This window comes from Electrophorus electricus, chromosome 15 (assembly GCF_041902795.1).
Source record: "Electrophorus electricus isolate QZ-2024a chromosome 15, ASM4190279v1, whole genome shotgun sequence".
NCBI lineage: Eukaryota > Metazoa > Chordata > Actinopteri > Gymnotiformes > Gymnotidae > Electrophorus > Electrophorus electricus.
This window is the reverse complement of record NC_137511.1, coordinates 12,344,398-12,357,500: the sequence shown is the minus strand read 5'-3', so window position 1 is coordinate 12,357,500 and position 13,103 is coordinate 12,344,398. Positions and strand designations below refer to the sequence as shown.

The 13,103-nt window shown below is 46.7% G+C and overlaps 2 protein-coding genes across 6 annotated transcripts in view; one reads left to right on the top strand and one right to left on the bottom strand.

The window, feature by feature from the left end:
- thrab (thyroid hormone receptor alpha b) overlaps nt 1-8,864 on the top strand; it is a 105,928-nt gene extending 97,064 nt beyond the window's left edge. For all 5 annotated transcript variants that reach the window (XM_081698319.1, XM_035533775.2, XM_035533776.2 and 2 more), the window contains one exon: nt 1-8,864. This exon is cut by the window's left edge and continues 4,551 nt beyond it. The gene's annotated coding sequence lies outside the window, so the exon portion shown is untranslated.
- Nucleotides 8,865-8,902: 38 nt separating this feature from the next.
- On the bottom strand, nt 8,903-12,923 carry LOC113576351 (pepsin A-like). Its single transcript, XM_035533555.2, has 9 exons — nt 11,755-12,923; nt 11,283-11,433; nt 11,031-11,148; nt 10,786-10,904; nt 10,370-10,563; nt 9,898-10,014; nt 9,550-9,691; nt 9,260-9,358; nt 8,903-9,154 (listed from the first exon to the last, which is right to left on the bottom strand). Exons 1-9 carry the CDS (start codon nt 11,811-11,813, stop codon nt 9,017-9,019), a joined length of 1,137 nt encoding a protein of 378 aa, XP_035389448.2. The 5' UTR covers nt 11,814-12,923; the 3' UTR covers nt 8,903-9,016.
- Nucleotides 12,924-13,103: the final 180 nt, after the last annotated feature.

Genomic DNA, 13,103 nt, shown 5'->3' with positions numbered 1-13,103 from the left:
AGCAGAGTGGACATTGCTGTCAAAATGACGTTACACAATAACAAAGTGAGAACCTGTTGCCCGTCTGCGAGGTGCAGTACTTGTTCAGTTTCTGTGTTTTGTTTTTGTACTTTTTCTTTTCCATTTATGGTTTTTATTTTGGCCATAACCAAGGATGTAAATACAAAAAAAGGTTATTGGAAGATAAATTCAATACATGTTAACCATATGCAACACTCACATATTGGATACTGAGAAGCCAGAAAGCAAAGGATTCTGGTTCGTCCAACCACCTTGTAAAGTAAACTGTATACGTAGCTATATAACTGCTTCATACATCTGTGTGCTTGTGTGCACTTGCGAACACGCATGTTGATCCTTCATGTTGGCCCGTGAAGTTGAGGGTCTAACCCTGTGCCTCGTGTTCACCAAGAGAAAGCCAAGCTACATGCCTCCAACCCTCACATAGAGAGACGGCACCCACTCCTCCACCTCGGTGGGTTTGTTAGGAATAACGCTCGTCCAGATAGACAGAGTGCAGGGGAGATGGAGAGGGGGGACTGATGGATTAGTGTCTTTGTGGAGAGTCAGAGCAGTGTGTTCAGGTCAGTTAATAAACAAGCCACATTAACCGCAGATCTTCAGCTTTCCACATGGCTGCCAGTCAGACTGGGGCAGACAGACTGAGCCGCGGACCCATCCGTGAGCTTAAGAGAGTCTCGGAGAGCTTGTGGTCCATGCATCCACACACACACACACACACACACAAACCCGTGCACTTGCAGCGGTGTACCAGGCAGGAGTGGTAGGGTTGGAGAGTGTTTTGTTTGGCTTTGGTGATGGTGTTCTTTCTGTTCATCCCTTTTTGCCAAATGTAGTGTGTCTTGTCTTTTGTCTTTTTTTTCCCTCTTTTTCTTCCTAAAGGAAAAAAAAAAATGCTTTGTAGCAAGACTGTCTATGCAATGTTCTCCCACTCCTGTTCCATCACATGCAGGCTGTTTAAGTGAACCCAGGGCTACATCTCACCCATGCTTCTCCGCCGGCCAGGCCCTGTGGGCCCCTGTGCCCAGCCCAGGGGATTAGACCAGTGACGGGGCCTGGACCTCACCAAAGTGTCAGTCATGTCACCCACTGTGGAGAGACTTCTCAGAAGGCAGTGTGCGCGCACGTGTGTGTGTGTGCGTGTGTGTGTGTGTGCGCACGAGTGTGTGTGTGTGTGTGTGCGTAAGTGTGTGTGTACGCGTGCATGAATCGACGCTCTCATGGCTCGGTGGATCGGTCTTGCCTAAAAGGAGGCAAAGATGCCTTCCGATGATTTTGCAGTGTTGAACTGTAAAATTGGATAGTAAATCAAACAAAAAACAGTGTCTTTTTTAAAAAAAAAGAAGAAAAAAACAAACGTGTCGCTCTTTCTAAAAGACAGATACGTCACAGGTTTATATTTGTGGAGGACACCTGTAACCATTAATGATAATCAGGTGAGCTTCTGGCTAAATTGTGGCAAATTGTTTCCTGCCAGTGCACAGAGCTGTGCCCGTGACCTGAAGGGTCCGTCAGTGCCGAGGGCTTCCGGGCAACCGAAGCCACTGCTTGTGGACAGAAATCAAGCAAAAAAAAACAAAAAACCCAAACAAACCTCTGTGTGACAGTTACAGCCGCACTCTACAGTGCCGGCCAACCTGTGTTCAGAGCGGGAGAATGAGCTTTTCTACCAAAATCAATGGCCTCCCAGTTCCTGTCCTTTTCTAATCAGCCTTGGGGGAGGTGTTGTGGAAACCCTGTACCCACCAAATTAGCAAGTGCAATATGCGCAAGTGAGCACCCTGGTCACATGACCCTAAACTTAGTTTTGGTTTAGAGTTTGTACGAAGCTAATCGTATCGGTTTGAACGCAACCCGATTCCCGAGCAGACGCTTGTGAGAGTGTTTGAGGAGAAGTAGAATGATGTCTGCTCCACACCCGTTATCAGTGAGAAACAAACAAACAAAACCTATTGAAGGATTCTCTCAGGTATAAAACAAAAAGCGTTTTTTAAAATAAACAATGGAAAACTCGAGCCAGTGCCATCTTGCTAGCTCATCATTCTTTGCCCTCTAAGTGCAGATTGTGCTTTGTGTGTGTGCGTGTGTGCGTGAGTGAGTGTGTGTGTGTGTGTGTGTGTGTGTGTGTGCGTGCGTGCGTGTTTGCGTGCGTGTGTGTGCGCGTGCGTGCGTGTGTGTGTGTGTGTGATGTGTCTTTCTTTCCTAAGTGCATCGCCTCCTCTCTGTCCCACTTGCGCCTCCTCTCCCACCCTCCCCCACCCTACGCTCTCTGAACGGGTCCGCTTCATGGAAATGTCATTTGGTGTTGCGTGAAGAAAGCTGGAATCTGCTGTACATCTAGACTGACCTCCCAAACACCAGTAGATCATAAAGGGGTGAAAGTACAGGATGCAAAGTCTGTATCTTCTGCGTGTCTTGCACCTGTAGCTACAGACCAAACGGGGTCTCTCAGCCCTTTGCAAAACCAGTACAGGCAGTCGTGCCCAGTTGCACTGTTTCACCAACTTTTACGTGAAAGATACAGTTGTGTTCATTCATACACTTGTACATAACATCTAGCAGGACCTCGTTCTTCTCCCTGTCCGTGACGAAGGTTTTACCTCGTCGTAAGCTTGCCGCGCTTCATCCTTTGACGCCTCTGCTCAGAAGTCAGTGCTGTTTGGCTGTATTGTTTCTTTCTGTCCGCGTGCCGTATAGTTTTAAAGGTTGCGTGTCATGTGTTGGTGCATGTGCTGGTGGGTGCCCTTGTGCGCTGTCCACGTGCGCGGCGGTTGTGTGTGCAGGTGCAGGCGTGATCGGGAATGATTCTTGGGTGGGATCTTTTGCTGACCGACCCTTTTCTTTTACTCCAAGCACCTTTCGAGGCCAGAGATTGTTGTATAAAGCCGAGACTCGCGATAGACGTTTTCACGAGGAATGTAGCCGGTGACATTGAATTGTAGTCCGAGAGTAGGGAGAGTTTTGGTTATGGTCGCAGTTATGATACTGACATCTGGTTTTTAAGAGAAGCACTAAAGATTTTTCATGTGCTCATGGAAACCATTTCGATAAATCTGAGGCAGACCTCTCCCCTTGTCACTCTCATCCACTCTGTCCCAGCCACCCCACCCCCTTGTTTCTATAACAACAGCTGTATTGATTACATCTGGTGCTATTCAGGTCATTTACTGTGACCTGTATTGCTGTTGTATATTCACGTTTAAGTGATGGCACAAAAACGATTTAGAAACGAAGTTGGCACGCCAAAGGCCTGTTGCTTGCTCCTGGATTCCAGCAAAGATTCCAGCAAGCATTATGCAGTAGTAGTACTTGGATGAACAAAGTTTGTTTTTGCTACCGTTATACGTGTGGCTTATTTACTATTTGCCCCTCCATGCAAATATGAGAAAACTGCACAAAGTGCTTAAAACGACCTGCGGGTTTCTTAGCCTGAGAAGTTAGATGGTGGCCTGTATTCCAGGTGAGTAGTGGTGGAGGCTTAGCCGGTCAGTAGGTTGTAATATTTAGCTGTTGAGCCCGATGATATGGATGGATGCTAATGTGTTTTGACTATCTACTCATACAATGTTTCTGCTGAATGTCTTTTTCTCTTGGTCATGTTTTTTGTATAATTTGGGAGAGAAAATGATATGCTTAGACAGCAAGAATGTATGCAATTGCTGATGCAAATATGAGCAAATATATTTATCCCAAAATGAGACATTATTAGGGAGGAGAATATTTTTAATTGGCCACAGGGGTCTCTGTGGATGGAGTGTTATTGTGTAATCAAATAAAGCTGTATCTTTGAACACTTATGCAATGGTTGTCAGGTTTGAAATGTGTGCTCTGGGTTGCTCAGGTTTGATCTTAGGGCCTCGGATGGTGCTCACCTCCACCCATACCCCCACCCCCTTGCATCGATGCATGATTGTCTAGGCTTTTCTATGGCACCTCAAGGACATTTACTTTCTCGGCATGCTGACTTGTCCTGAAACTAAACACGTGCGTAGAGTTTCACTGCATGGAAGCATTTAGGTGCTACTTGAAATCTGGCTGACAGCCAAATGCAGATGCTGGGCAGTGAAATCACCAGACGTGTGGCTCATGATTAGACATGAAAAATCCTGCCAAATTCCACAGTTCGGGTGCAGTCTGAAATCCCATATCTGAAGTCCTGCTCCCTTTTGGGCCGTGTGTACTGTGTCTGCAGTGTCCGGTCCACACAGGACAGCTCCCCCGACGCCAGCACCAATCTTGCAGAATGAACTCTAAAATGTGCCGAGCAGATTCAGTGTTCTTTTCTAATACCAAATCCCTGACTTCCTCTCTGAATCTTAGTTCTCTCTTCCTGTTGCTTTCTTTTAGCCGGCGTTTTGTCGGCCAGTGTTTTACGCAGGTCTTTGCTTTCTTGTCCTTTCTTTGTTTTCTGCTCTCGGGGTCGTTGCTCAAACAATGTGTTTGTGTTTCTGGTGATGCACCAATTTCCAAGCAACCAGCAGTGAACAAAACCTGTAAGGAACACTGTAAACTACCATTACGACTTCAGCTAATACTACCACTGCTGTTCAGAGGTTGTGAATGCTTCTCTCCTCGTTACCTCACTCCTCAATCCAAACTGCTCGCGTCACTGTGATCGCTGAGGCGGCTGGGAAATGAAGGCATGTACTTCAGTCACTCAGGGGTGCTCACCAATCACAGGCTCAGGTCAGGGTTCAGCTGATACACCATTGGTTGGAAGTGGTGGGAGTGTGCCCTTGTAGTAGAACTATGTGACATGACTGACTGTAGAAGGCAGCAGAAGGGCATCAGCCCTGTAAAAGCCTGTCGTTTACTAGAGATCCTTAAGGGCTCTAGTGAACTCGTACAGGACCAGGCAGCAAGCAAAGCATGCTAGCAGGGTCTCATCGACCCCAGAGCTGTAGTAGCTGCACGCTAACGTCAGCTGTGCAGTGCCCAGGCCTGTGTCCTTCCCAAACGTCTTTTTTGAGGTCTGCTGTGCTGTGATTGGGCGCAGAGAGGCCAGCGTTGCCTTCAGCCGGCCGTGCAATGGCGAGAACCAGTGGCAGCATGCGGGTTTTTCTGGATCCGGGCCACAGGGCGCACCAATGCACTCTACTCACAGTACAAACAGTATTCAGATCGATTCGTTTTAGCACAGCCACGTGGAGGGGACACTGATGGGTGCGGGAAGGCTATATGCAAGCTCGGGGCAAAACGCCTGCACACACGCACAGACAGTATCAAAAATACACACACCTCCGAATATTTACTGTGATCTCCTCTTACACCACCTGTTCTACCCCACCTCCATGACCCTGACTACCAGCATCCTCCCTCCCCATGTCTCCACATCCACCCTCCCTCTGGTAGGAGTCCAGTGGGTGTTGTGATGTCAGGGGGTTTTTGGGGGCAGGCTGCTTACGACAGGTTCAGACAATCAGCGTGTTTGTAAATGTCAATGTGTGATTTTCCAATTCTTTGTTTATGGTCAGGATTTTAAAGGAAGATATTTTTATGGTAATTGTCGCTGGTCTATTTTACTATATATTTATGTAATAAATATGTGACTAAATTTACCCCCCGGCCTCCCTGGTCTGTTATTGCCACCTGCATCCCTGCCTTTGTGGTTTGGCTTGGCTGGACGTGTCGGGGGCTGAGGTATGGTCTGGGCTGGGGGCTATCCCAGCAGTGCTCACCTTAAGCCCCAATTACTAACCATAACACCAACTCCATCCTCCCTCTTCCCACATGTCATCTCTGTGCTAACATAAAGGAGATTCCCGTCTACCCCTTCTGTGTTTTGGGAGTTCAGTTTGATTGTTTGCCTTCAAGTTCATACCTTTGGCGGCAGGGTAGGTTGAGGCTGGGGTTGCCATGGCATCAGCTACCTCTGGCCCAGATGGTAAATACCTCCGGGTTATGAGTCTTCATTACTGCACATCCCACGCTGTGCACTGCGGGGTTACTGGATCCGCCCGTCCGACCTGTTTCTGAGCTGCGTGACGTGTTTTATCGCCTGCTGCGACTCGTGCTCTCTCTCTCCGACCAGCCGTCTCGCGCGCTGAAGACGCCCCCTCTCTATCAGTTTTGCGCGTCTAATTGCAGCGTATAGCTTCTGTATGCCGATTTACTGAAATATTAAAGTTAAAAAAAACAAACTATTTTATGGTAAATGGGAGGACAAACGAGGGCTGTAATGTGGAGGCATTAGCGTGGCCTCACATATGAAAGTGCTTTTGGAGCACAGACAGCGTCTCTTAAATTAAGATGAAGAGGCTGTAAAAAGCTTTTCACCACGTGTTCAATGAACAACAGTGATGTAACAGCTGAGCATGCACTGGACTGCACTGAATCACTGAAGGAGCAAGGTCAGCTAAGGGGTTGGTGCATCGCTCGCTTTCTGAGTATTGCCCTCTGGTGCTGCAGATGAACTCAGAGGTCTTGGCTTATATTTATAAACATACTCTCAACAAATCAATCCGAACGTGCTGTCATCCAGTCGACCTGCTACAGACTACCTAAGCAGACAAAGGCTTGAGGCAACAGGAGTGTGAGTGAGTGTTTCGCTGTGTAAAGTCGGGTTTTGACCCCTTGACTCTTGTTAGTTTGGGTGAGAGGCGGGGCTGCTTTGATGCCGACGTGCGTTGCGGTGGTCAGCGAGGAGGAAGGTACAGGCCCTGTGTAGCGCTGCAGTCAGCTGAATTCCTCATGTGGGTAGAAACTGTTGTGCTGGCTGTGATCTCACAAAGGCAGCTTTCCAACCAGCCAATCAGCAGTGTGCTCTGACCACGCTAGGCCTGTCTGCATGCCCCTCCCTCCCTGCATCTTCTACCACTCTATCTCTTCTCCCTCCCTTTGTCTCTATATCACTCTCTCTCTCTCTCTCTCTCTCTCTCTCTCTCTCTCTCTCTCTCTCCCACTGTATTCCTTCTCTGTTCCCTACTTTCTACATGTAACTCTTTTTGGTATCATAAAAGCTGTACAATCATTTGTTATACATACTTTCCTGACGATGAGTTAGCAGGTAACACACAACCTACTCGCCTTGCATAGCTTTGGTCATTTATTAAAATGCAAATTGACTTAGTTTTTTCTCCCAATTGAAACAAACAAACAAACAAAACCATATGCTACTCTGTGGTGCAAGCAAAAGGGTTCAGTGCTCTGAGATGTAGCCACACCCACTCCCACCCACTTCCATTCTGTGTTGCTAGTAAACTGACCCTGTCAGAACTGACCCTGTCAGTGTTCTCCTCTCTCTCTCATACACACACACACACACACACACACACACACACACACACGTGCTCGCAATCACTGATGTAGAACTGCACACATGAAAAAGCTTATGTAAGTGCCTCCTCCCCTTTGGGTCCTCCCCACAAGTCCCTGGCTCCTCTCACTCAGGTCAGGTGAGGACAAGGAGGCAGGAGGGCGAGTAGAGCACAGATGATGAGCGAGATCCAGGGCCGAGGATCATGGGTTTGATGATTTAGGGCTGGCTGTAGCTTTGAGCCATAGGGTGCTACCTCGGATGTAAAGGGAGAGCTTTCGGCTCATCCAGGCACCGAGTGACGGGGGGAAACAGTTTGGAATAAAAATCATACAGGCCTGGAGGGCAAGGCCGAGAGATAATGGTGACACCCAGTAGCTCTGACACAGCTCCCCCTGCCTGCCACGACTACCAGCGGTGTGCAGATGTGCGGGATGTCGGCTACCAGGGACCCAGTGCACTGAGGGTGAGGTTTTGGCAGAGCAGATGCCATTGTGAATGGCTTTTGGGGAATCCTCTGGGCAACAAGGAGCGTGGATGTGGTGGCAGTGTTGGGTGAGGGTTGCTCAAAAGGAAGCATTGAATGCTGGGTTCACACTGAGCCAGCCAACGCTAAAGCAAGTGTGCCAGAGATGGAGGCTTGCACGGACCCTGGAACGGCCCAGCTGCCGTTACATCACGCCTGCATCCCTGGTCCCTGTACTCTTACGTAATGCAGTGTGGGGGGGACACACCCCTGCAGCCAGTGCTCTAAAGTCCTGCCCTTAATCTGCTTATTGTGCTTGTGATTAGGTTGGGAAAGGTCTGCATGCATAGTCAGCAAAGGGTCGTCTAAGCAGTCCTGGGACTGGCTGCGGACAGGCCTGGATGTCACTTAAACTGAAGCTAGCCGGGCGCAAGTGAAACTGTGAGGCATTGTCCGTCTGTCACTTTGCAGCAGACGCAACTCAGTAAGCACTCGTTTGAACCATATTGTAACCATTATCGAATATTTATGGTCTGTTTGATCCACTTGTATTTGTCAAAGGCGGGCAATCGCGAGGACAAACCTCAGGCGCCCCGGAGACAGACACCCCGCTATGCTCACAGTTGCTTTTCGCATGCTGGCATTTCTGAAGCGCACGGGAAGGCGCACTCCATTATGCAAGACCTCATGATTTTCCCTCCGTGCCTCACATGTCCAGGGTAGTGTTGGGAGGTACGAGGTTGCAGTCACACATAGTGCAGCTACAGCCCCATCTAGTGGTCAGACTCAGCTTTGTTGGAATGGATGCAGCAATGGGATTATATGTCATTATTTTGCTCGTTTTGTCTGTAACAATCTCAAATAAAAAAAAAAAACAGAAAAAAAAAAATCTTTTAACATGTCACCTTTTCAGACGAATAAAACTCAATGTAGTATGAAGAGAAATGAGGGTTGTAAACCTATGCTCCTAATATTTTTTTCCACAAACTATTTTCTTATAACTGTAAAATGGTGCAGTGGTTATCTTCCCTCAGTAAAAATTATGCTTAAATTTCAGTTCTAAATTGCCCTGGTTTTACGATTTTATTACCTCACAATAAATAAATAAATGAATAATCACAATGTGTGTGCTTGAACAAATGCTTTTATTACAATTTTAGTCTCTCTTTTTTTTTTTCTTTTTTTTTTTCTTCATTGACACTATCTGGGTTGTTGATCTTCTCAGCAAACATGACCGACTGATGCTGTCGTCTGCCACTTAAAGCCGTGCGTATTTACACAGCCTTCGCCAGACCCACGGAGTTGGTTCCTCTGTTGAAGACCGTGTAGTATTTCCTAATGAACACATCACCCAGGATCCATAGGCTAGAGCCACCGTTGGAGAAACCAGTGCTGCAGCCATAGTAGCCAGACTGTAAGCAACAGAAACTGGTTTTAGGGGATGCGTGGTCATGTGAGTTCCATGAGCTAATGTCAGGTGATGCCAAAGGCGAAGGCAGGAAAGAAGCAGCACTCACCTGTCTGACGTATGCGGAGGCAGGAAGAGAGAAGGAGGAGCCATGGATGTTGAAGGTCACGTCAGGCATGCTGCTGATGCTGTTGCAGTTCACCACAGCCTGCGAGAAGGAACGAGTCCTTAATAAGTCCCATTTGAAAATGAGTGCCCGGACAAAATCCGACACATAGAAATGACCTTTCATACGTGTTTCATTTTTAAAAAGGGATATTGCTGTCTATTCAGTTTTTATAAGATTTTCATTGCTTACTATCTTGGGCATTTTTGGGTGATTACAGTAGTTTTACTTACAGCCCCGTTTTTAACTGTGGCTCCCACCCAGCTGTTGATACTGGCGATGTCACTGTTGGGGCCAGCAATCAGGGACGTGCCAGTGTCCACGATGGCCTGGCATCCCCCACTGCAAGCAACCACCTGCCCATTGATGGTCACACTGGTGTGGGGAGAAAAGAAGATCATCACACCTGACTTCCGAACGAGCAGGAAATCACAGTAAAACATCAAGACGGAAAAATCAGTGAAGACTGCAGACCGACTTGATCCTGTACATGTTAATTTAAAAATGTAACATCAAAAATATTAACAGTTCAGATATAGTATATAGCCTTCATTGTGTTAAGTGCTCTCAGGGTTAGTTACCTGTCCATGGTGATTTGCCAGTAGGTCTCAGAGGACAGAGGGATCCAGACCAGGGAACCAGTGTAGTGGTTAGGGTTGTACCCACCAAAAATAATCTCACTGCCAGTGTGCGAGTTGCTGTGGACAGAAACAGACAGACCATAATTTAACACCTTAAAGGATAGTAGTCAGGGCCAAAGCCTAACCCTAGGCAAAGACTAGTTTTAGGCATTCAAAGCAAGTCTTCGACTAAAACAGAGTCTCAATGAATATGCTGACAGCAAATCCTTGTTTTATTCTGGTAGGTTTCCCCTGGTGTCCATTACCCATGACTTCAGCAGACACGATCAACCGGATAAGTCCAGCACCATTACTATTGGCACATTTATCTCTTTTTAAATTGTTGTTTGTGTACTTCGCTCGGGAGAAAAAGAAAATGACAAAAAAATGTGCTCTGCGTCGCATAAAAGGCTAAACCGCTGCCAGTCGTTACCCGCTCAGGTAAACAGAGAAGAAGTCCTGCACAAGACCCTGCTGCACCATGTTGTCAAAAACAGGCTGTGCATTGGAAGAAGACAGCTGGGGATAGGCTAGCCCCAGGATGCCATCGGCCCTCATGTAAGCCATAAAGGGAGCTTCGGTCGTACTCAGCCCAAAGATCTGATGAGCGACCTGGATACCACCCACCTGAAAGGAAGTGAAGCAGGTAAATCCAGTGTGCAACACACTGAACCAAGAGCAAAGTCATGAGGGCATCTTTGTATCCTAATCACAAGTGTAAGCTTGATTTTATTTTATTTTTTTTTCTCCAAATATTGCTGCATAATAAAATGGTCAGCTGTTGATGCATAAATGTGTAGCACCGGTAATTTATGTACAATAGCAGAAAAATCTTTTGGATGCTCTTACTCCAACGGTATCATATCCCAGAACACCAGTCATACTGCCGGTGCCATAGTAGATTGAAAGTGGCTTGTTGGTTGCTTTGAAGGTGCTGGACTTCTGAGGATTGAACTTGTCATGGTTGTCTGTGAGGTACATTTAAAAGGACACATCAAAACACATCTTTGGCTCCAGGGATCTGGAGGTGAACTTGTCGAGTATTAAAACATGAGCTCTTTGCCCATTTTGAAAAGGTGCATAGTGGGACGCACTGCACGCGGCGCTGCTGCAGTAGATGGACGGAACCCAGAGGTTGGAAGAGCCCGTGTCGAAGATCACCTGGAAGGACTGAGGAGGTGTGCCAATGGAGATGACGCCATAGTAAGAGAGCTGCAGAGGAGAAGAAGAATCCATTAGAACCAAGCGGGGAATCTTGTATTACTCCATAAGCAGAAAACTGTGTTAACTGTGGCTGCTGTTCTCTATGCTGTAACCACAGAATAAGGTCGGAGGCTGTTATTTACGTCAGCATCGTTGGTCATGGACTCGTAACCGACGGCGTAGCTCTGGCTGAACTTGGCCATGGGGTTGTAGGGGTAGCTCGCCTTGTAGTGTTCCCACATACCTTTCTCTTCTAGTGCCTCACGGGCACTCTTCCCTTTGATCAGAGGGACTCTGCCAGAGAGAGAGAACATATCGGTTATTAGCGCATACTCTTTAAACGTGGCTGAAAGAAAGTACCCCCAAGCAAAACGTCATGTGATCTTAAGAGCTAATTAAACCCAAAAAAAACCCAAAAAAAAAAAAAAACGCCCCAGCGAAACATTTCATGTTCCCTCTAATCCATTTCTGTGATTTATTTTACAGAGCTAATCAATTTCCTGTTATTATTTTCTATGTGGTGTTTGTCATTTGCTTTGTAGCGTGTTGCTTTTTTTTTTTTTAAGTTGGCAGCAGCGTGTGGGTGGAGTCTGGAAGATGGAGGTATGCTCTTACCTGAACGCGCACTGGCCGAGCGTCAGCACGGCACACAGGACAACAGCCCACTTCATCATGACTGGTACTAAGCACTGGTACGTTGACTAAACTCAAAGGCCGAGAGGCCTGCTTATATACGCCTCAGCAGCCACTTTTTCACTGCATCACCCTGATAAAGAACTGCTGAAGTCAGGTGAGAATGTACGCGATAAGGCCCCGTGTAGAATAACAAATACCGATGCCCTCTAGACAGTGTCAATAAGCCTGAAGGAACACGGGAAAACAGCCTATCAAAGAAGAATTTTGGCTCTTGCCAATCCTTGATAAAAATAAGATCTCTTTTTGTAGTGTAAAGAAGGAAGTGGCTAAAAAAATAATAAACTGTATGGCCATTAGTGTAATTACATGTGCCAGTTGTGGTCAGGGGTCTTAAAGGACACAGTTGGACTTCTCTGGGCTGAAATTATGGCAGGATCCCATTCCCTAAATGACACTGTTGCCCAAAAGCAGACTTCCCACTATTCATTTGCCTTCAGGGAATTCCGCGTTGCCAGGCCGGCCTCAGCAAGTTCTCTACCCACTCCAGCTTCGTCACAAGTAGCTCTCTGCATCAAGCTTCTCACACATATATCTTCCCAAACAAAGAGGAGGCCGTTTAACAGTTAAAAACTTTGGGAAGCACTCCCACTGCTGCTAATGTCCACCTCTCATTAAAACTGAAACCAGTGGAAATTACTGGCATGTGTTTTCAACAAAAGGCTGCAGTTCACTGGTCTATTTTAATTGGATGAGTTAACACTGATATACGTACTTCCATCTCATATAACTTTGTATTTCTTATAAAAATGAAACACTTTATATATGTCAATATACGTCAATTGCTCTTCCATAGAAACTTTTGAATTTGACTGTTATAATTCATAACCAGCACCCATGATGCCCTTTCATGTTTTAAAGGAACATGTGATAGAAAAAGTTTCTGAGCCATCATTGATGCTGGCCCACATCTGGAGGGCTTTACGATGCCCTTCACCTCTCTGTGAACCATTTTAGTACATCCCATTCCATTCCAACTCGCTGCAGCTTTCTGGGAATGAGTCGATGAACAGTGGCAGAGTGGTGAGGGAGAGTGCCCCTCGGGACAGCTGAGACGGAGGAGCCTTAGAGAGCCGGTAGCTCCAGCAGGAGCTGACAGGAGCTGGAAGCAGTGTTGGATTTGCTATACTACACTGGGAAACTGAAACACGATTTGCCAAAAAAAAAAAGAAGATATATAGAATTGCAATTGTATATTGTATATATGCAATTGTATATATGTGTATATATGTGTGTGTGTGTGTGTGTGTGTGTGTGTGTGTGTGTGTGTG

Excerpts from the sequence above, each read along its gene's own strand:
- LOC113576351 (XM_035533555.2), bottom strand. The coding sequence starts at position 11,813 with ATGATGAAGTGGGCTGTTGTCCTGTGTGCCGTGCTGACGCTCGGCCAG. Across the intron at positions 10,015-10,369 it reads TTCTCTGTTTACCTGAGCGG|CAACTCGCACACTGGCAGTG; the intron begins GTAACGACTGGC and ends TTCTGTCCACAG. Across the intron at positions 9,155-9,259 it reads CCTCCGCATACGTCAGACAG|TCTGGCTACTATGGCTGCAG; the intron begins GTGAGTGCTGCT and ends TGTTGCTTACAG.